The following is a 23,153-nucleotide window of genomic DNA, read 5'->3' as shown; positions in this document are numbered from 1 at the left end:
CTTCTTTTTAGGGGATTAGATCTTGGTGATAGTTGGAGGCTGGTGAGATGACGATGCAAGTAGGCACCGGGCAGAGGACTCCAGTTAGCTTTACAGAATAGGTTTCTTGTTTTAAATGATGTATATAATGTTCCCAAACTAAAGAGAAACCTCATTTTTGTAAAGTGTTTATTGCAATGTAAATATACTATCTCTTTTAATGTAGATAAAATGTTTATTCATAAAGATGGTGTTTTTATTTGCACAGCAAATCTGGAATCGAATTTATATGTGCTAAGGTTGTTAGCCATTAATTCCCTCCATAATACTGAATTGTTCAGAACTGCCGTAACTCAATCAAAACGTCGATGAATTTCTCCAAAAGAAAATGTTCAACTTTGTCATCTACGTTTAGGGCACATCAATCTCAATAGGATTGAGAGATTGGTGAAGAATGGACTTCTAAGTAAAAGATTTGGGAGAGGCTCAGTTTGTTCTAGGTATATAAATCTTTTGGGATCGTAAGAACAAAGTGCTAGCACTGTCTCAGGCATCGTACATTGACAAGATGTTGCTCAAGTACTCAATGCAGGACTCTAGAAGGGGCCTACTGTCGTTCAGGCATGGAGTCACTTTGTCTAAGGACATGTATCCTAAGACACCTCAAGAGATTGAAAAGATGAGACGCATCAGTTTAACCCAGGCCATTTTATTATTGCTAACCCTTTTACGAAGGCTCTCACGGCTACAGTGTTTAAGGGTCACCTACGGAGCATGGGTCTATAGGATCGCCCGCGGTTGGACTAGGGCAAGTGGGAGATTTTCTTGTACTCGGCTTTTATGCTCTAGTTTATTATTTTGTACTAGTTTTTTGTACACCCCACTTCGCTTTAGAACAAGTGGGAGATTTTTGGGGTTGATGTCCTAAAGTCTCGTGTCCTATAGTTTGTAAACAGTTTGTACGAACGCTTGTGTTGTTAATATATAATATTTACTTTACATCTTGTATTTTTGCTTATTTATTTGTTTTATTTGCTTTACCACAAACCAATAAACCTAAAATCTTTGGTTATCTGTATCTGACTCAAGCATGTATGTGGTGACATACAAGTGGATCATGTCTTGAGTGATAACCAAAATGGTCTGTAGTATATGGATATAGAAGGGAAACCTTATCCTGGTAACGCTACAGATGTCGGCTGCTTTATAGAATGGTCACAAGTGTTGTGACTAGTCACAGATGGTCTGATCCTGATCATTCGTGTTGGAGACATGCGAGCGGGGGCGTCTGATGACATGTAGAAATGCATGTCATCTTAGTCTTTTTACTTAGAATTATGAAGTTTGTTAGGCAGAATATGTGGCAATCATGATAGGAATTCACGAGAAAGTGAGTTTTCATCGATCAGCATGTTGAATCTCAGCTAACTCGTTATTTTACGTTATTATGTGTTCAATATTCTATTTTTGTAGCTAAAATAGGAAATGGACGTAAACGCAAAAACTGGACCACCGCATAGACGACTGCATGTGAAGAAACACTCCATCGCAAAGGCAAATGCATCGATCAACGCATGAATGTTGCAGTAATCAGCTGTATGCGTCCATCACATGGGAGTTACGCTCGTTAAGCGATTGCGGTCATTATGTAGAGTTGCGGTATTAAGCAAATGCGGTCATTGAATAATTGCGGCTACGCGACAACACATACTAATCGGATCAACGCAAGGTTGGTGGAATGGACGCATCAATGCATCTACCTCGAGAAAAACCAAAAGATGATGCTGACATTTCACCTACCACGCTATTAGTGGTAGAGGTTCAGAAAGGATTAACGCGCGGAATGTCAAACTCAGAGCAGTCCAATTAATGCTATCGATGACCCAAGCTCTATAAATAGAAGCCGATGAGCAGAAATTCAAGTGATCCACGGTTTTCGCTTGATGTTTGCCTAGGGCGGATCCTTGCAATCCAGAAAAATGCGTGAGAAGAAGATAGAGAGTTTTTCACCTCTTGCATCCATTTTGAGTGACGACCGAAGCTAGATCTCGAAAGAGGCAGTTTCTCCGCCCATCCATGGCACCACTGGCAGCCTTGACGCACATCCCCTGGGAGTAAGTTTTTGCTTCCAACCGGTCATTTCCTTTTCCTTTCTTTCTTATATTGTATTGTTTGACATCTTGTGATTAAGAAATTAATAAAATTTGTTTTCTATGTATTTCTCTATCTCCTTCCACCCCATCTCCATCTTCTTTACTTAGCATCTTTACTTTCATTGCAACACTTAGTGAGATTGCTTGGATATCGCATACTTAGTCAGGTGGATTAGGGATATGAAGCATGTAGCAACCCACCGAGAGGTTTGCGTTGCGTGAGTATGTGAGTAATCTTATTTGCTTAGTGTGAAGCTGCTGCACTGCCTGTCTATAGACTAACACATTGCTTGTCTATGAGTAAAGTCAGCAACAATCAACTGCCTGGGAGGGTAAGTGGTTGGACGCATTAAGCGATGTATGCATTGTTTACTAAGGATTGGAAAAATTTTAGTTGTATAAGACCTGACCACGAAGTGTTAACGTCTCGTTATATAACACTGTTCATGACAGAGACTTCACTTCACTAGGATGACCATAGGTAACATGACCTCAACCCTGAATGAGTTGGGAACTCCTACCATTGAGGGCGGTCCTTTGATTTATATGTGTGCGATTGGCCAGTCATCGATTCAAACCTACCATTTTGGGGAAACGTCTGATTTAGGAGCTGGGAACTCAGCTACACAAGATGGAATTCACTCTTCTCCAAGGCATGGGTAAGCAGATAGATAGCTACCTTAAGGGCTGATTCCAGGACTTGAACGATGTGGCACTATACACCTTCTCTTGGCCCGAGATGTGTTCACACATAGTTGGACTATGTTGTATTATTCATTAGAGGAATCAGTGGTACGTAAGGAGTGAGATGTAACTACAAGTGCATAACGGTAATTTGGCCCAACTGTACTTACGAGCATTTGTGAAGGGTCATCGTATTCACGATTGGTTATATCTGATGGACACAGAAATATATCTGTGGTTAGAAGAGTTCAGCTGTTGGTCTTTAGTGGAATGTCTGACAGTTAACGGATGGTGAATCTCGTAGCTAAAGAGTTTAGTCAGCTATTCACGGACCGTTGGAGCTTCAAGCCACAGGCTCGTTAGGTTCCTTGGGTAGTTTGGATAAAGTCGAGAACCAGTATTTAAGTTAATTTGAAATGTTCAAATTGACAAGAGGAAGTTCGATTATATATGATATAATTGGACCGGTTAATTATATATGATATAATTGGCTAAATGTATGAGATATATTACTTTTGGAGGAAATTAGATATAAATATGATTTGTATCAAGTAGAGGAGAAAATACTATAGTAGATATGTGATATAAAACTATAGGATAAAAATATAATATGATTATATTAATTAATTAATTAATTGGTTAATTATATGATAATTAAGCCAATTTTCATGTTTGGACGTGAGTTAGTGGGAATGAGTCGGTTATTGTAACCGAGGAAATAAAAAATGAAATCATTTCATTTTTTATCGCCTCATTCGTCAATTGCCTAAGAGAATTCGAAAGTGCGCTGGTGTTGTGTAAAACGATCACTTAAAGAAACGAGAGCCTATACGGTAGTCGCCTCTTCGTCTAAACGATCGTCTTCCTCGTGCTAACAATCGCACACTGTCGTATACAAGATCAGATAGCTTCTCTAAACGATCGTATAGTGTGCCGATTTTACTAAACGATTGTGTACCTTTTCTTAAACGATCGTTCAGTATATACTATACAATCGTGTAGCTCCTCCTAAACGATAAGCAGTCTGCTATACGATAGCGTTTTCTGCCCTCCCACTTGCTTATCGCCTACACGATTCGTGTCCTTCTTCCTCTACCAAATTCACCAAAGCCCACCTTTTGGGTTTTCACTCCGAGAATACCCGAGGCTCTTTGGTGGTGGTGTCATCCTCGTTGCATTCGTGAGTTCGCGTTGTTCGTGCTGCTGCAGTCAACGTTTCTGCTGGGCGTTTGTAGATCACGTGGAGGTTTTCCGCTGAGTTGGAGTTCCGAAGTGTGAAGAGTTTCTTCAACTGGTATGGAACTCTCTCCCTTGTTGTTTATCTTGTTCATAGCATATCGTTAATTAAGATTTTTTTTGCATAATTGTATGTATTGAATGTATAATATATATTTCGATCACTGTGTGATCAAAGCGATCCGAATGCGCTCATGGAACTCTTCGATATGAGATCCTTCAGTGTACCAGTTTTCAAAGATTGTGGTAGGTAATTCCTTTGTAAATAAGTCTACTAGGTTATCTTTCGTACAAATTGGTTGTACAGTGATATTGCCATTTTCTTCAAGATCATGAGTGTAGAAAAGATTTGGTGAAATATACTTTGTTCTATCTCCTTTGGTTTAAGATATGCATGTTGTGTTGTCTTCGTACAATATTGTTGGAAGATTTTTATTAGAAGACAAACCACATGTGTTCACAAATGTGTTGAGTCATTGATCTTAGCCATACACATTCTCAACTAGACTCGTGAATTGTAAGAATTTAAGTATGATTTGAGGAAGTAGCCGTTATGGTCTATTTCACTGACCGTCATGATACAACAGTTCCTCCACATGTGAATAGATAACCTGTTTGAAATCTAGTTTTGTGTGGATCAGATAATCATAAACATATAAAGTTATAATAGGAAATTATGACTATGATTTCTTTATAAAAATACATGGACATATTGGACTATTTTGATATCCTTCTTTCAACAAATATCCACTTAGGCGATTGTACCACATTCGTCCTAATTGTTTCAATCCATATGGTGATCTCAATAACCTTATTGAATACAATTTTCAGGACTTTTTTTTATATATTTCAAATACCTTCAATCCTTATGGGATTCTCATATAAATATCATTATCAAGAGATCCATATAAATATGTTATGACTACATCTATAAGATACATGTCTAGACTTTCATACACAGTCAGACTAATTAAATATCTTAATGTAATTACATCTACCACCAGGGAATACGTCTCCTCATAATTGGTCTTTATGAGAAATCTTGTGCAACTAGTCTTGTTTTATATATTGTGACCACATTATTTTCATTTCTTTTCCTCACAAATACTCATTTGTATCCCATAGGGTTGACACCTTCTGGTGTTCGGACTACTGGTCAAAAAACCTGACATTTTTAAAGTGAATTTAATTTTACCTCGATTTTTTCTTTCTACTGAACCCAATCTTTTCTCAGTCAACATTCTTCAATATATTTTGATTCATAATCTTCATTTTTCAGATATAATATAAAGAGCAACATGATTTGTAAAATTGTTGTCGATAACTACATGAGTTCGGTTCCATCTTTTTCCTGTCATGACATAGTTTATTGAAATCTCATTATTATCTTTAGGTATTTCACCTTCCTCACTATTCATGTCAAGGATTTCTTCATCGGTATTTACATCCTTAACCAAGTCTTTTTCACTATTAATTATTTTTCTTTTTCGAGGATTTTTATCTTTGAAACCCACACTACAAGAAATCACACCTTTCTCGACGCACAAAATCGTCGGAAAATGGTGGAAAACTCGTTGGGAGTTCCTCTTCCAACGACATATCGATCATCGGGAGTGTGGTCGAGAGAAATCAATTGGGAGAAGAACTCCCGACACCTCAAAATGACCGTCGAGAGTTGTTCAACAACTCCCGACGCCTAATATATGTCGTCGGGAGTTTCTCTAACTCTCGACAACCCTTCCTTGCGTTGGTAGTTCCCCTAACTTCCAACGACCCCTTCCTCGTGTCGGGATTCCCTTAACTCTCGATGGCTTTTCCTAGCATTGGGAGTTTCTTTGTAACTCCCAACGTCCCTTCTGGCGTCGGGAGTTCCTCTATAACTCTTGACAGTCCCTTCTGGCATCGGGAGTTCCTCTAACCCCCGACGTCGTTCAAGAGTTCAATTTCAACTGTTGAATATTTACTTTTAAAATTATTTAATTTGTAATTTGTAATTTTTTAAAAAATTTAATCTGAATAACCTATAAAACATCATTAACCAACTCAAAGATATTACATAAGAAATAAAACAAAGAAACAAAGTCGATACTATTCTTTATTACCTAAAATAGAGAAAAGTTACAAGATAGTTTATAAAAGAAATGTCTTCGGAATACATGAAAGAAACAAGATGAAAACAGCGTCAAGAAATATATCTTCAGAAATACATAAAAGAAAGACAAGACAATGTCTAGAACATAACATCTCCAACATAACATCTCCAACATTGCATCTCCAACAATCGTCCAACCTCATCTCCAAACAGCATCCTATAACAAAACAAAAACCCTCAAATGTCATAAACTTCTATAAACAAAAAAACTTCAAGTTTTCCCCAAAACAATCTAAACCAAACTCAACCCACCCTCTACAACATATTCAGACTTCATAAACATCCATAAACACACAAAAGCTCCAAGTGCAATGGCAAAACGAATATAACCAAACTCTATTCACCCCCCATGACATTCCTGACGCTCATAAACATCCAAAATCACACAAAAATCTACAAGTTAAACTCCAAAATAAGTGTACCAAATCTTACCCAACCCCACAACATTCAAACTTCATAAACATCAACGAATAGATAAAAAACTCCAACTTCCCCTCAACATCAACGAACACACAATAACGACGAAAAAGACATGAAAATCCAGTTGTTTGGCTACCATAACTTCAGGATAGTAAGACATAACTATTTTTCTACCATAACTACAGGACAACAACATATTAGACAACTAAATAATGAAATAATCATACCTAATTTGATAACCCTCCTCTCTATGATCGTATCATGTCTTCAATCATTTTTTTCATTTCTTCAATTTATCTTGCATGATCCCCTCTCACTTATTTTTGAACATCTTCAAGTTCCTTAATCCTCAATTGAGACTATTCGAAATTGGCTTTCAATTCCCCCACCTCTCTACTTTCCGTTNAGACTATTCGAAATTGGCTTTCAATTCCCCCACCTCTCTACTTTCCGTTCCTTGAGTAGATGATGAACTCAATGAGCTGTTACCCTTCTTGACTTAGGTTCAGAGCCCCAATCTAGGCCTTTTACAAATCCGGGTCGTCTACCCAAAACCGTCTCACAGATTTCATCCTCTATTAGTGGTTGGGAACCTTCTGGAGTGGGGTTGGATTGTAATTCTAATATTTGATTCTGCACATATTAATTAAGTGTGTAAGTATGAGCGACTGAACTTAGAAATGAAAAACAAGACGAAAAGAAAACAAAATTTGTTACATGTGCATCTTCAGCTGCCTTATTCACGAACTTGCCACCTTTAGAGCGTGTTTCCCTAAATAGTTCAACACGTCCTATTTCTCAACCTTCCTTTTCCTGCAGCTCTGATTGAATTTTTAGGAACGATCTCGATCTGCCTACGTGGTTGAATGGTAATTTCTCTCTATTCTTCCTGTTTGTCTCCAAAATTTCCTAGATTCGAATAAAAAAAAGACATCTCTATAATAGTAAATGAAGTAAATGATACACACCATAAATTATTCTAACTGGAAACTCTTCAGTCTCGAAGTGGTCACACAAAAAATACTAAGGCATGTTGGCATGTGCTTGCTGAGGGTTGCTACATTTCTTGTAATGTTTGTGCAAATCTGCTCTGAATTCTTTAAAGGAGTTTTGCATTTTATGTTCTATAAAATGATTAAGTGGTTGACTGGATAGATCAAGCACGAAATGAGGCTACAAAATAATTAAGAAATAATTAGCATATATGATGTTTATGACATTCTAAAAGAATAAACTTATAAACTTACCAACAATTGACTCTTAGCCAATTTTACAAATTTGTTTGGAACATAAAAAAAAGTACGACATCGTACTTAAAATACAAATCTGACAGCGACATCAAATGCATTACTAAATCTTACCAAATGTTGAGAAATCGACTTCGTCTCCCCTTCATTTATCACAATTGGAATTCTCCCATGTTTTTTAATGTATTTTTCCAACTTGATGTTCTGCGAATGATCGTATTTCCTTCTGGATGGAGAGCTACAATCTGAGGAATAAAAAATTTAAAACTATTTAGGATGTATTTCAGTCAACCGAAGTTGTGTACGAATACTAACTTGAAATGTCACCCACAGAAGATCCCGTATTGTCTAGATATATCTCTTACTCCTGGAATTCTTCATCAGCCTCTTGCTACCTATTAGAGGTTGACATCGTATCTATAAAAATATAAAAAAGACAAAATAGTATACAATTAGTATGAAATACGTGTAAACAGAGAAAGATAATTGAGTTGATACATGATTACTCATCATCATCATCAAAATCAAATTATTCATCAGCACTTGAACTGTTATTGATAGATAATTGTTCTTCATCATCGTTTATGAAGTCATCATCGCCATGTCGAATAATTGGTCGTTGCACAATTGTAGGATCAACGTCAACTCTACATAAAATAACCTCCTCAATGGTTTCATCCACTCGAACTCCATCGATAATTTCTAGTAAATCTAGTTGTTCATTTTCAACATCACCTATTTCTAGTACATCCCATATTCGTTTATTTTGGACAACTTGAACAACTTTCCAATCATATTTTATGTCATCAAGGCAAAAGACTTATTGTGCTTGGATAGCAAAGATGAAAGGCTCATCAACATACCAAAAGCACGATATATTGATCAATTTGTATCATAAATCCACATGTGTCCTATTACTTTTGTTGTTATTTGTGTTAAACCATTTACACTTGAACATAAAAACACATCTTCTGTTCGCATATTGAAAATCTAATATTTCGTCTACGATACCGTAGAAATTGTTATCCACACTTTCGTTCCCACTAATATTCCTAGCAACTAGGACTCCACTATTTTGTATAGCTCGGCAATTATTACACTCTACAGTGTGAAATCATACCCCATTAACAATGCATCCATTGTAAGAGTGCACCTCAGATGAAGTCCCATTGAAAGTGAAAAGAAATCATTAGAGAGATCTTCTCTCTCGCACCGTTGTAGAACCTGATAATTAATTATACATTAAAAATGACTACAAAAAATGAATCACCTCTCAACTTTCAATACTATGTATACCTGAGATCTAACCCGATCGGAAAATTTGTGTTGATGTATTATATATAAGTCAGAGTCGCTTTGAGCTTCACAACGAATTAATCTCAAGTGTTGCCTAGCTAATTGATCATTACAAAGTTATATCAAGGAAATTATCTTAGAACTTAGAAATTTATAAAGTTTAAAACGTACTTGCAATAATCTGTTATTTCTATACAATTGTTGAGAATGTACCAATGTGCGATACACTTTTCCTCCACCGATAGTGTCCGTAAAGTTGACGCCCCTAATGGTGTACCCTCTTTCTAAATAATCCATATTCACCAAATATCTCATGATCGGGAATGTTATCATCATTTTGTTCATCTCTATTGAATCTCGTTTCAATCCCACTTAGATATCGTGAGCAAAAGTTCCATGATTCATTCATTACATATGCTTTCGCTATAGAACTCTCAGGACGTGCTTTGTTCCATACAAATGGTTTTAATGTTGTTTGTAAACTTCTTTCAATAGGATACATCCAACTGTAACTAACCAAATCCACCACTTTGGTTTCATATAATAGATGAACAACAAGGTGTACCATTACATCAAAGAAGGCAGACGAGAATATTTTCTCCAACTTGCAAAGTATGACTATGATGTTTGCTTGTAGTCTGTTCAAATCACTTACACGTATTATTTTTGCACATAAGTTATGAAAGAATGCTCACAGCTCAATAATAGCAGTGAATACATTCTTCGTTAGATATGTTCGAATACCAATAGGGAGTAGTCTATGAAGCAATACTTGACAGTCGTGTGTTTTCAACCTCGATATTTTCCATTTTTGTCATACACACATCATGATATATTAGACATGGATTCATCAGGAAATTTCACCGATTTCAAATACTTAGAAAATGAAATCCATTCACTATTAGTTAATGTGTACACTGCTTGTGGTTTTACAATCTGTTATCGACCTGTATCAAGTGTAAATCCTTTATTATCTTCAAATCTTGTAAGTCTAGTCGAGGGTTCGTTGTATCCTTTGTCTTTCCTTCAATATTTAACATGTGTCCACCAAACTGTCACATATATTTTTTTCAATATGTATTACATCCAATTTATGTCGTAACAATAGTCTGGACCAATATGGAAGTTGAAAAAACTACTTTTCTTAGTCAAGTTTAGAATTCATTTTCTTTTTTTTATCTTGCTTCCATGGATGTTTACTAAACACAGAAAAGTTCAACATATTTATTTGTTGTAAGATCTTTTTTCCATTCATTACGACTAGAGGAGGTCTACGTTCAACTTTTCCATCATGTTGCCTACTTCGGCGCCAACTATGATTCTCTGAAAGATAACGTCGATGTCCCATAAATGATATTTTTCCTCTTATCCTGAAGGACAAATTATCTTTTTTGCACATAAGGCATGCTTGATAACCTTTTATACTCCACCCAGATAAGTCATCGTACGCAAGAAAGTCATTAATAGTCCACAATAAGGTCGCATATAGTTGAAAAAACTCACTTGTAATAGAATCATAAGTTTATACGCCAATAGTCTATAAATCTTTCAACTCTTCAATGAACGACTACAAATAAACATCAATTTTCTTTCCAGGAGATTTTAGACCAGGTATGAGCAAAGACATAAAGAAGTTTGTTTCTTTAATTCATTTCTAAGGGGGCAAATTATAAGGGATTATCATCACAGGTCATATACTATAAGAAGTACTCATATTTCCAAATGGATTGAATCTATCTGAAACTCATCCCAAATGAACATTTTAGAGATCTAAAACGAAATTAGGAAATTCACGATCAAAATGTTTTCACCCCTCTACATCAGCTGGATGTTGTAACACATCCTCCATTTCAACTCGCTTATCTTTGTGCTATCGCATGTTCAAAGCGTCTTCTTTTGATTCAAACAATCATTTTGATCTCAGTATTAATGGAAAATGACGCAATACCTTATGTGGTATGTTTTTACCCTTGCCCTCTTTTACTTTGTACTGAGACTCACAACAAATTGGGCACTGTTGTAAATCTGCAAATTCTTTCTGATACAATATACAATCATATTTGCAGGCATGAATTGACTCATAACCTAGGCTTAAATCAAGCAATTTTCGCTTAGCTTCATAAAAGAAAGTAGGTATAACGGTGCCAGCTGGAAACGCTGCTTTTAACAATTCCAGCAACATGTCAAATGATTTGTTACTCCAGCCGTTGAGAACTTTGATAGACATCAACTTCATTAAAAACTTCAAGGACGAAAATTGTGAACAATCAGGGTATAGTTCATTGCGTGCTTTAGTCACTAAATTCTCGAATAAGTTCGTGGTATTTCTTTCTTGACCATTAAAGGATATTTCATTTCAATTCCTTCTTCATTTGCATCTTCATTTTCAATTGAAACTTGTAGATTGTTTATAAGATTCAACATCTCATTTTCTTTAACAACATTACCCTCTATACTACCTACTTCAACATTGTGTATTAAATGAGTTGTATGACTTTCAAAACCTCTAAATAAGTTAACTGGCTCTCTATGATATACCCATTCATAGCATGAGGGAGATATTCCATATGTTAATAGATTTCGCTCCACAATATCTAATTTTTCCCAAATTGAATTCATACAATTCTTGCATAGACATTTTATTCGTCCGGAATTATTAACATGAAACTTTGCCACATCTAAAAATTGGGATACTCCTCTATACTCTATTGATAACTTATTCCTTAGTTTGATCCATTCTTTATTCATCCTTAAAAATAAACATTTTCTGACCAACTTGTAATCCAAAATAATAACCTGCATTAATTAAAATGTCAAAAGTTCATATCATCACATCGAAGTTTCTTACTAAACATATATTCCATGACATGTAAGAAGAAACAAGAAGTTGATCAACTTTAAACTCTTAGAATAAGAATATGATCATATATAACCATAATAGGAAAATCTAACCAAACTAAATGTGTAAATATCCAAATATTTCAGTTCAGTGATCAAACTTATTTGTTATTAAACTACAAAGCTATTTAACTAAGAAAACTATGTGTTAGTACTGGATTAAAAAGTTTTCAAATTTATTTTAAAGGGGAAAAAAAGATTAAGAAGAAGAAATTATAGAGATTGGGAAGCTCTCGAAACTTTCGCCCATTGTTGGTAAATAAAATTGAGGTTTAGGCCTATCACATTCATAATATTTGTTAAAGAAAGGAATATATGTCGTATTTAAGGACACTATTTCTCACTAAGAGTTTGCCTTCATGCATAATTTTTCAGTTCTCTTTCAAAATGGAGTTTTTAGGATCACTGCTTGTTAGTATTATACTATATCATATTTTCCGTTTAACTCGAGTGAGGCTACTTGTTTCCTAAACTTGTAGGATTTCAACCTTACCGTCAAAGATTTGGGCAATTTCTTTAGTGGGCCTACTTCCCTTGCATGGGCTTGCATGGGAAATCTACATAGGTGAGTGACTTTAATCGTTCTGCAATATTTTTGCCTCAAAACAATGAATTTGCATAGATAGTATCTTCTAAAACATGTCACTTTACCTAGTGCTTAAGTATTTGTTGGCTTTTTGGCTCTTAATCTCAAATTAATTAATTTTAATTAATTAATTGATCAATGTTTTGATGATAACAAACTCAACTTTTAATTACTGAAAATCTTAGTGTTTTAATATTTCTAGTGTAGAGCTTGGAACAACGATTCCAATACCTCTTGAATCACTCAAATCAGAGCTAAAATGAAGACGATATCACCGAAATAAATCTATAAAGAAAATACCGTGGCATAACCAGACCATTTGCATGTAGACATGTGGCAGTATATTGATTGAATGGTGAATCATTAAAAGATTATCATATATGGACTTTTGATTTTTGGATTGATTTAAAATATAAAAAAAAAATTGAAACTAAAAAGACATTTAAAAGGAAAATAAATTTAATATTATTTTATGTTTGTGTCTAACGGCTAGTTTTTTATACATGGTATGTTTTTTATTTTTGGATTAACTTTAAAAAGAATGAATTTAAAAAGAAAATGAATTAAAAGGAAAATGAATTTAATATTATTTTATGTTTGTGTCTAACGGCTAGTTTTTGACACATGGTATATATATATATTTTTTGGATTAATTTTAAAAAGAAAATGAATTTCAAAAGAAAAGAAATTTAATATTATATTTTGTTTGTATCTAACGACTAGTTTAGTTTTAAATCTCCACCATTGATTTTTCTTTTCCAAAATCCAATGGTCCAAATTAATTGTGGTTTCTTAAAATTTTTCCATCTCTATATAAACCATCATCCTTTCCAAATTTTAAACTAACAAATTTTACATTTCATAATCCTCCAAAACTCAAAAGTTTCATTGTTTCTCTTTCTAAGTTCCCAATTTTTTCTTTTCATCTTATTCTTGAGAGAGTATTATTGTATTGTGAGGATAAATTTGTTGAGTGCTTAAATTTGTAAATCCACTCTAGTGAGAGTTGTTTTGTATTCTTCAAAAATTCCAACATTTGTAACGGTTTGATCCTAAATCGTGGAAAGGATCGGGTTTGCTCTTGAACCCATAAAAGGAGCCGTGGTGCAACGATTGGACTCTAATCCGTTGAAAGAGTTGGAAAGATTTTATTCAAATTTCCAAGAGGCGCTTGGGGAGTAGAGTAGATCGAGTTTGACCGAACCACTATAAAAATTACGATGTCTTCTCTCTAACTCTTTCCTTTTTATTTTTACAATTAAGTTAAGCAATTTATTGTATGTTTTAGTTTGTTCTTATTTATTTGCTAAAATTTGATAGAATTAAATTATCACATTTTTTATCATCTTATTTGTTGCATAAATTAAATTTGTCTTATTATTTATAAAAAGTGTATTAATTAGTTTAATTGGGTTAATTTAGAAAAAAAGTTTAATTAAACCCTATTCACCCCCTCTTTAGGGTTGCCATATTGATCCAATAGTATTCAATCTTGACATATTATTTATAATTTATGCATGTATACTACATGCAAAATCGAAAAGCATCCATAAAATTCACATCCATATCTAGAAGCACTCATAGAATTCACATCCATATATTGGTGTTGTACTTATTGACAAAAAAGGGCAAAATGGAGAAAACAAAAACAAAACAGCGAAAGAAGTACTTACTGGCGGCAGCAGAGCAAGTTGCACAGGCGATGGAGTTGGGCTGGTCGAGGCATAGTTGGTCGACGACGAGCTTAACAATGGTAGTTCACATGCTTTGAATGTGCATGAGGCGAACGATCAACGGACGTGAGGCACGCAACGATCAATCGGCAAACGAACGGATCAACGAGCATAAGGCGCATGGCAAACGATCAATGAACGGACAGATCAACAAGCTATGAACAGGTGGATCAACAGGCTTGAACGAGCTTGTCGTGGCCGAATGGACGATCAATGGGTGTGAGGTGCACGACAAACGATCGGCAAACGAACGGCAAAAGGGCGAACGATCTGCTAGGGTTTACCGAACGACTATAAGGTTTGGGATCGATTTAGGAAGAAGAAGAGGATCTAAAATTTTATACTAGATCTCCCGACAACGCACAATAACCATCGAAAGTTCCTAAGGAACTCCCGATGAATAAATAGCCCATAATTCCTAACGGGCAGTGTCCTACTGTCGGGAGATAGTTTCAATCTTCCAACGACTAGTATATAGCATCGGGAGTTATTTCTAACTCCTGACACTTCTCTTACATAATTGGGAGAGACCTTATCTCCCAACGACCGATCTCTCCATGACGGTTTTAGGCGTCGAGAGAGTGTTTTTCTCTTGTAGTGCCACTGGTCTACTATGCTTCTAGCATGTTCCAAATTCATTAGTGACAACTTGCTGTATTGGGATATCAATTTTTGATAGAACATTTGCAGCTGGTGTATGTGATTTAATTACTTTCTTTGTAATCTATAAATGCATATGGTAACTGATTTGCCATATTTTTCAAATGAATTATCTTCTGAACTTCAAGTTCACATTGATCTGTACGAGGATCTAAATAAGACAATAACAATGCATTCATGTAATTTATTTTTCTTACTTCTTAATTTCTCCCTCTAATTTTGGAATATTTGTCTCATTAAAATGACAATCAGCAAATCATGCAGTAAATACATCACCCATTAGGGGTTCAAGATATTTAATAATTGAAGAGCACAACAGAAACACAAAATACCAATAAATTATAATATTAAAATAAATATAATATAATATAATAATAAATAAATAAATATTAAAATAAGTTAAACATAATATATAAATAAAAAATAAAATAAATTATCAAAATATAAAATAAGAAAGTTCTAAATTCTCAACTTTTTCCAATTTTCATGGAATTTGCCCAATGAACTTGTGTCCTCCAAAACCCATCAAATGCTACTATTTATAGGCAATTTGGCAAGGAGAAGTGTATTACATGGACATTAATAATGTATAATGTTGAAACACATGGACAACACTCTGGGAAATGAGGCATGATACATGATCAATGGACACTGAACATGAGCATCTAATGAATATCTATTATCATAATATTTATAATAAGTCAGATTTATTCAATACCAAAGAGGTATATATGTAATTTATTTATTTAAATGAGAATATTTAGTTGATTATAAATGTGTGGCCAAACAATGCTTAAGCTAGTATTATTATCATTATCATTAGTGGAAGATTATTTAATGTTACTTTTTATTTGGTTATATAATTTAATGACTAGCTAAAATGATGTTTTAGTTGACTGTTGTGAACCTAATATGTTTGATGTATATATATATTTTTTTTTTATGAAAATAAGAGAGGTAAAATATAAAAAATTATAAATTATTTTTTTATAATTATAAAAATATAATTACTTGTCAATCACTAATCAAGTTTACCATTTCTCTGCCTTCAATTTTAATATGAGACATGTGTCAATTTATAAGTAAGTCTCATCAATAATTTGTAACTTCGTCGTTAATTTTAAAAATGATGTGATGATTTATGATTTATCAAAATTTTTCATTCAACAATAAATTTTTGAAAACTATTTTTTTTTTTTTAATTTGCAAACCTTAGCTTAGATTTCAATAACCCGCCTAACAAGTAAATAATATAACAAATAATAAGTGAAAATAGTGTTACCAGTTTAATTTTAAAATATTAAAAATTAAAAATAAATATTTATCAAATAAGACCTAAATTTTTGTTAGATTTCTTGGGGGAATGAGATTTGCCACCTGTGTGTGGTTTCTAATTTTCTTCATCTCTCGATCAAGTTATTAAATTTCTAAAATAAAGTTTAGATGTTCATACATGTGCATTTTAATAAATTTGATAACGACGTAGATAAATTGAGAACTTCTCATTAATATCTGATAGAAAGAAGTCCATGAGCCATGGAAAAATTTGATGTGAACATCAATTTGAACATGAGATGGAAAAGTCAACAAAAATTGCCAGAGAAAATTCATTATATAAGCCTAACAATCATTTTCGTTTGGCTTCCAAACATTGAGCAAATTAAAGCCATCATGGCTAAAGCTCTGTTAGTGATCTCCATATTCAGCTTGGCTCTGTTGGTGTTCTCTGTGAAGGCTCAATATGATTACTTTCAAATGGTTCAACAATGGCCTCCGGCCACATGTAGCGGCGTCGGAGTTAGATGTCGTGCTCAACCTCCATCTATGTTCACAATTCATGGTTTGTGGCCAAGCAATTACTCGACTGCCCATCTTGTTTGTACGGGACTTCCGTTTGATCCAACTCAGGTTCCTTAACTCTCTTCTTCAGTATTTTGTTTTGCTTTCTTTTCATTTCACAAATTCTTTTTTATAATTAAACTGTAAGTTCAATTCTTAATTATTTCTGTTATTGAATCTGTGACTCAAAGAAATGCTAATTCCAAATTTTCCTTTTTTCTTCTCTAATATCTAATATGAATTTTGAGCGTCTAATAAATCTTTAAATATATATTCATGGTATATTCATTATTTTATTTTAAATTAGTATTATGTATCGAAAAGTCCCAAAACAATTGATAAATTAGAAAAATTAAATTTCTAATTAAATCTCGATGGTCGATTTCGCCTGAGATGAACCAATAAAACTAGTTCAACGAATTTTCCAAAAATATGCTAGTTTTGAAAAATGAAAACTTTAAAGTATTATTTCGGACAGTTTTCCAAATTTAAAGTAAAAAAACTTATTAGTTCATGCACTAAATTTATAATAATTAAACTAATTATATTTTCCTAAGCTAAATTTGTTATACGAATAATGTCACATAATGTCATAAAACATAGAACGAAATCATATTGTCTATAATTTCTCTCATTATAGTGCCTAAGTTTTATGAATAATTTTCTCCAAAGATAGAACATATTACTTTTCTTATGAAAGCAACATCTTACCCACAAAATCCAACAAATTCTACTTTGTGAAATAAACCAAACTTCAATAAATTTATAAAAAGAGATAAAAGTTTTATAGGAGAAAAGTGTTAATGAAAAAGGTGAAAATTAATTTGAAGAAGAGACATATTTATAGACTAGTTCATGATCATCTGAATAGCTACCACCCTTCTTCAAATTAGTTAAAATTTTAAAAAGTAATAAACTTCCAGCAATAGTGAAAGAGATTATTTCTCATTAATTAAATGAAAATTACAAGACTGTTTATAGTCAAAATGCTAACAGAAATTGTTAAACTACCTAAACAAAAAATATCAAAGTCTCTAACAAAATATGAACTAATCTATTAATTGATATTAACATCCCCCTCAAACTAATGCCAGATGAGGTATAAGTTTGTCTTTCAGAAAGCATAATCGAGCAGTAGTCTGAGATTTTGTGAACAGATCAGCAAGCTAGTAATCTGTGAAAACATATTGTAAATTTAAGTCTTTTTTAACCACCTTTTCTCAAATAAAATAGAAATCAATTACGACATATTTGGTATGCCCGTGAAAAACTGGATCTCGTGCTAGTTGAGTTGTTAAAACATTATCACATAATAATAAAGGAGGTGCAGATCCAAAAATGTGAAGTTCTTTTAAAATCTATTGAATCCAAAAGACTTTAGTTGCAGTGATGGCAAGTGCTCTATACTTAGTTTCCATTGAGCTTCTAGATACTATGATTTGTTTCTTAAGTACTCATGAAATGGGATTTTGTCCCAGAAAGATAACAAAGCCTGTAGTGGACCTTCTACCAGCTTGATCACCTGCCGAATCTAAATAAAAAAAAAGGCTTTAATGTCAAAGGGATTAGAGATGGTTGATTGAAAGGGTAATCCATTGTTCAATGTACCTTTTAAGTATCTGAGAACACGTTTAGCACCAATTAAATTAGCTAGAGAAGGAGCTTGTAGGAATTGTGATAGCTTGCTAATAGCAAAAGAGATATCAGAACGAGTAAAAGTGAACTAATGTAATGCCCCAATGATAGTTCTATATGTTTGTGTGTCTTCAAGAGAACATGGAGGAGGGTTAGTAGGAAAAGGCCATAAGAATATGGGGGTAGCACATGATTTAGCACCAGTCATTCCATACTTTGCTAGCAAGTTTTTTGCATACTTAGTCTGTGCAACATAAATGGTCTAATTAGAATGATGTACTTCCAACCCAAGAAAATACTTCAAACTACCAAGATCTACCATTTCAAAACGTTGCTTTAGCTATCGAATCAAATCGACAATGAAAGAAGGTTGATTACCAGTGACAATGATGTCATCTACGTTGAGAAGCAGATAGGTAACATAACCATTAACAATTCTGAAAAATAGTGAAGAATCGGCTTGAGAAGCTACGAAACCAAGAGTAAGAAGATGGGATGTGAAACGTTCAAACAATACTCTTGGTGCTTGTTTAAGTTCATAAAGAGACTTAACAAGTCTACACACATAAGAAGGTTGAGATGGATCAATAAACCCCTATAGTTGCTGCATGTATACTTCTTGTAATTCTCCATGAAGAAATACGTTCTTAACATCTAGTTGGCGAAGCTCCCAATTAAATTGAGCAACTAATGACAAAATAATTCTTACTGTGGGGTTTTCAACAATGAGACTAAAGGTTTTTTTCAAAATCAATACCTTATTTTTTATGATAGTCCTTAGCAACTAGTCTTGTTTTATAACGAGCAGCACTTCCATCTGAATTTCTTTTGATTTTGTATACCCACTTGTACCCAATAGCACTCTTCCCATCAGGTAGAGGTGTCAAAGTCCATGTACCTTGACTGATCAAGGCATTGTATTCTTCACTCGTAGCCTTTCTCCAAACATCTACCTTTGAGGCTTTGGTGAAAGGTGTGGGTTCAATGCCAAATGACTCAACTACATTTGCTACAAAAACTTTGCGTTTAGAAATGTCGGGTTTCCATCTTATTTGCATAGGGTGAGAGGTTTGTACTAGGTTTTGTATAGGTGGTATCATTGGAAGAGATTGACTTCCATCATAATCAGTTTCTCTGTTCATTTCAATACTACTATTATGTTCATCAGCAACATTGTTTTGAATACAAGTAGCTTCAACAAAAGGATCAACAATAATGTTATTATTGGTCAATCAAAGAGTTATCATGCAGTTGTGGAACTTGTGGATCATTAGGATGGAAAGGCTTAGAAAAGACAGAGAACGAGAGTGTTTATGGATATGGAGGGTTGGTAGTAGGTGTTTGGTCAATAGTGGAAGTAAAGGAAGAGAAATGAAATATGGTTTCATCAAATATGACACGTCTAGAAGTGTATAAAAGATTGTTGCTCATGTTGTAGCACAAGTAACCTTTAGAAATTATGATATAACCAAGAAAAATGCATACAGTGGTTTTAGGTTCTAGTTTGTGTGAGTTATAAGATGTAAGTAAAGGATAATAGGCACAACAAAAAAATTTTGAAAGAAAGATAATCAAGACTTTTATGAAAAAGTAACTTAAAAAGAGATTTATGTTTAAGATAAGGAGAAGTGAGACAATCGATAAGATAGACAGTAGTTGAGAAAGCAAAGAGCCAAAATTTAATGGGAAGGAGGTTGTCTCAACTATATGTCTGTTTTTTTCTCTACGACTCCATTTTGTTGTAGAATATAAGGACATGAGGTTGGATGTAGGATACCATTATTTTGAAGAAGAAGCCAAGTTTTGGTTAATGAGTTCACCATCCCCATCACTTCTTAGGATTTTAATGGAATAAGGAAATTGGTTTTCATCTAAGGATTTAAAAACTTTAAAAACAGTGGGTACTTCAAATTTACGAGTGATTAAATATATACAAGTATATTTAGACAAATCTTCAATAAAAGACACATAGTAATTGCATCCATTTGTAGAGATTTTAGGGGAAGGACCCCATACATCAGCATGAATTATTTCTAAGGGATAAGAAGAAGAAGATACAAAATGTGGAAAAGATAGTTTATGTAGATTTCCTTGTAGATAAGGATAGCATATACATTTTGAATTAGTAAAAGGCAGATTCAAAATTTGAAGAATTGAAGTGAGAATCGGGTCATTGGGAAGTCCTAACCAATCATGCCAAATTGAAGTAGAAGTTCTTGTGCCAACCTGAGCAACTGGATGTGAATCTTCTTTTAAGGACTGTGAAATAAAGTTGGAAGGTGTAATTGGGTAGAGTCCATTAATGTTGCGACCTTTGAAAAGTATTTTGCCCGACGATTTGTCCGGAATGAGGAAAAAGTCAAAATCAAGGATGACAATGCAATTTGTTGGATTTTATGCCCTAAAACTCGTAGGTAGTGAACGTTATTAATTGACCGTCATCAATAAAAAGTTATATATGTTAATTCAATAAATGTTATTGTTGTTTGTATATTTTGTCTTAATGACCCTAAATCCAATGAACTAACATCCAAGGATGTCTTATGAGTCTTGAACTGTATGTGGAGACATATATGGATTAATATTTAAGATACAGACTGAAGGGTCTATAGTATAGGGATAAGACTGGGTACCTCATCCTGGTAATACTATGAATACGACCCATTTTGTATTTGATATAAATACAATGATCCAACGTATTCATGTAATTGACATGTGAGTAGGGGTATCTATGCAATGAGTTTGTATAAGACTGGACCGCAAAATAGTAACCATTAGATATAACACCGTTAAATAGTTAGGTTCCTATTTAAATAGCAAAAGAGAAGAAGATCGAAGAGGATGTCAGCAGAAGATCGAAAGATCTTAACACATATCTGATACCATTTAATAAGCTTCCACGAATCGTGAAAGTGATGATTTCTTATTAATTAAGTGGAATTTACAAGACTTATTTATAGTCAAAGTGCTAGCAGAAAGTCTTAACTACCCAAATAGAAAATAACAAAGTCTCTAACAAAAAAAATAAACTAATCTATTAACTGATATTAACAAAAAAGACATGTCCATTCCTAATTCAATCATGTGATAGAGTCAGATATTATAAATTCCAACAAAATTAAACCGAATACAATGAATATATGTAGATTGTTTTGCTCTCAATGATTTACATTAAGGCAACATTAAATAACTCGTTATTTTGTTTTAGATTGCCGCAATAAGACCTCAACTAAACACATATTGGCCAGACGTGATACGAGGAAACAACCAAAGGTTTTGGCAGCATGAATGGGATGCTCATGGAACATGCTCAGATCCCCCTTTCAACCAACGTCAATATTTCCAAACAACTTTAAACATTCGCATGAACCATAACTACGATCTCTTGGCGATCTTGAATGCTGCTGGTCTTGGCCCGACCGCGACTATGGTAAGGCAATACCAAGCCATCGAAAACGCCATTCAAGCTGCAACGGGAAAGATTCCAGGTCTACGATGCAACACTAATGCCCAAACAGGAAGTCGGCAACTATTCGAAATCATTTTGTGCTTCGACAAAAATGGTGTCACTCTCATTGATTGCACTCCCTTTGCTGGCATCACCTGCCCTTTACAGTTTGTGTGGCTCCATCGACAGCCTTGGAGTTTGGGCGTTGTTGTTGAGGAGCTTAAGGATTCTTTGGTCTATGAGGGTTCTATTCCCAAGTTTTTGTTTCTCTCTACTATTCCTCTTTCCATTGCCTTTGTGTTTTGGAAGAAGTTTTATCAAACCACTAGAGGTGTTAGAGGTGGTGGGAAGCAAGAATAATGGGCATCAAACAGTTATATGTTACTATATATTATAACATTCAATAAAAACAGCGTGTGCTATGATTATATAAAAGTCTTTTTTGTGTGTGTTGGGTTGTAATTTTATATGAAGCTGTTTTGTTATGCTTTTATTCCATTTATCTTTAATGATGTTAATGAAGAACAAACTAATTTGTTCGTTGATCCATGCCTTAAATGTGCCCAAAAAATTATCAATTATAGAGAGAAAAAAAAACCCTTGATTCACTCGCAGAGGGAGTGTATTGAAGTCAACCTAAAAGCTTAAGTTTTATTTGATATTCATTTGGTTTTGATTTTTAGTTTATGAAAATTAAGTCCTATAAACACCCATTCCATATCTACTTTCTTTGTTTTGAAAACTTAAAAAAATAGTTTTTAAAAATTTGTTATTGTTTTTGAAATTTAACTAATAATTAAACTCTTTTACTCAAGAAATATGAAAACCATTATAAGAGGAAATAGAGTTAATTTTTAAAAACAAAAAATCAATTGGTTACTTATTAATATTAAATATTCAATAATCAATTCAAAAACTTAACCCGTTATGGTAGATTTAATATTATATATATATATATCAACACTCTATACTCTCTCACTTATGCTTGAAATTTTGTTGGAGGTCCAACAAGTGAATCAATATTAAATATATGAAGATTAAATGTTTTTTTACAGAGTTATAAAGCTTATGGTAAATTTAATATTAATATCACCATCCTATTGTTGGTAAGGCCCACCAGAGAACGCCTTTAGATGTTGATTTCTCCTCTAGAATTTTGAACCATTTTGATTTGTCATTGATACAAT

At 33.8% G+C, this 23,153-nt stretch overlaps 1 protein-coding gene across 1 annotated transcript; it reads left to right on the top strand.

Annotated features, from left to right (window-relative positions):
* The first annotated feature begins 16,640 nt into the window (after window positions 1-16,640).
* On the top strand, window positions 16,641-22,451 carry LOC120092058 (ribonuclease MC-like). Its single transcript, XM_039050259.1, has 2 exons — window positions 16,641-16,952; window positions 21,727-22,451. Exons 1-2 carry the CDS (start codon window positions 16,716-16,718, stop codon window positions 22,324-22,326), a joined length of 837 nt encoding a protein of 278 aa, XP_038906187.1. The 5' UTR covers window positions 16,641-16,715; the 3' UTR covers window positions 22,327-22,451.
* Window positions 22,452-23,153: the final 702 nt, after the last annotated feature.

Source organism: Benincasa hispida, chromosome 11 (genome assembly GCF_009727055.1).
Source record: "Benincasa hispida cultivar B227 chromosome 11, ASM972705v1, whole genome shotgun sequence".
Lineage (NCBI taxonomy): Eukaryota > Viridiplantae > Streptophyta > Magnoliopsida > Cucurbitales > Cucurbitaceae > Benincasa > Benincasa hispida.
Note: the sequence above shows the minus strand (reverse complement) of the source record. Positions and strands in the feature narration are given on the sequence as shown.

Bases quoted from the DNA above. Each gene is read 5' to 3' on its own strand.
- LOC120092058 (XM_039050259.1), top strand. From the start codon at position 16,716: ATGGCTAAAGCTCTGTTAGTGATCTCCATATTCAGCTTGGCTCTGTTG. The intron at 16,953-21,726 runs GTTCCTTAACTC...ATTTTGTTTTAG, and splicing joins TTCCGTTTGATCCAACTCAG to ATTGCCGCAATAAGACCTCA.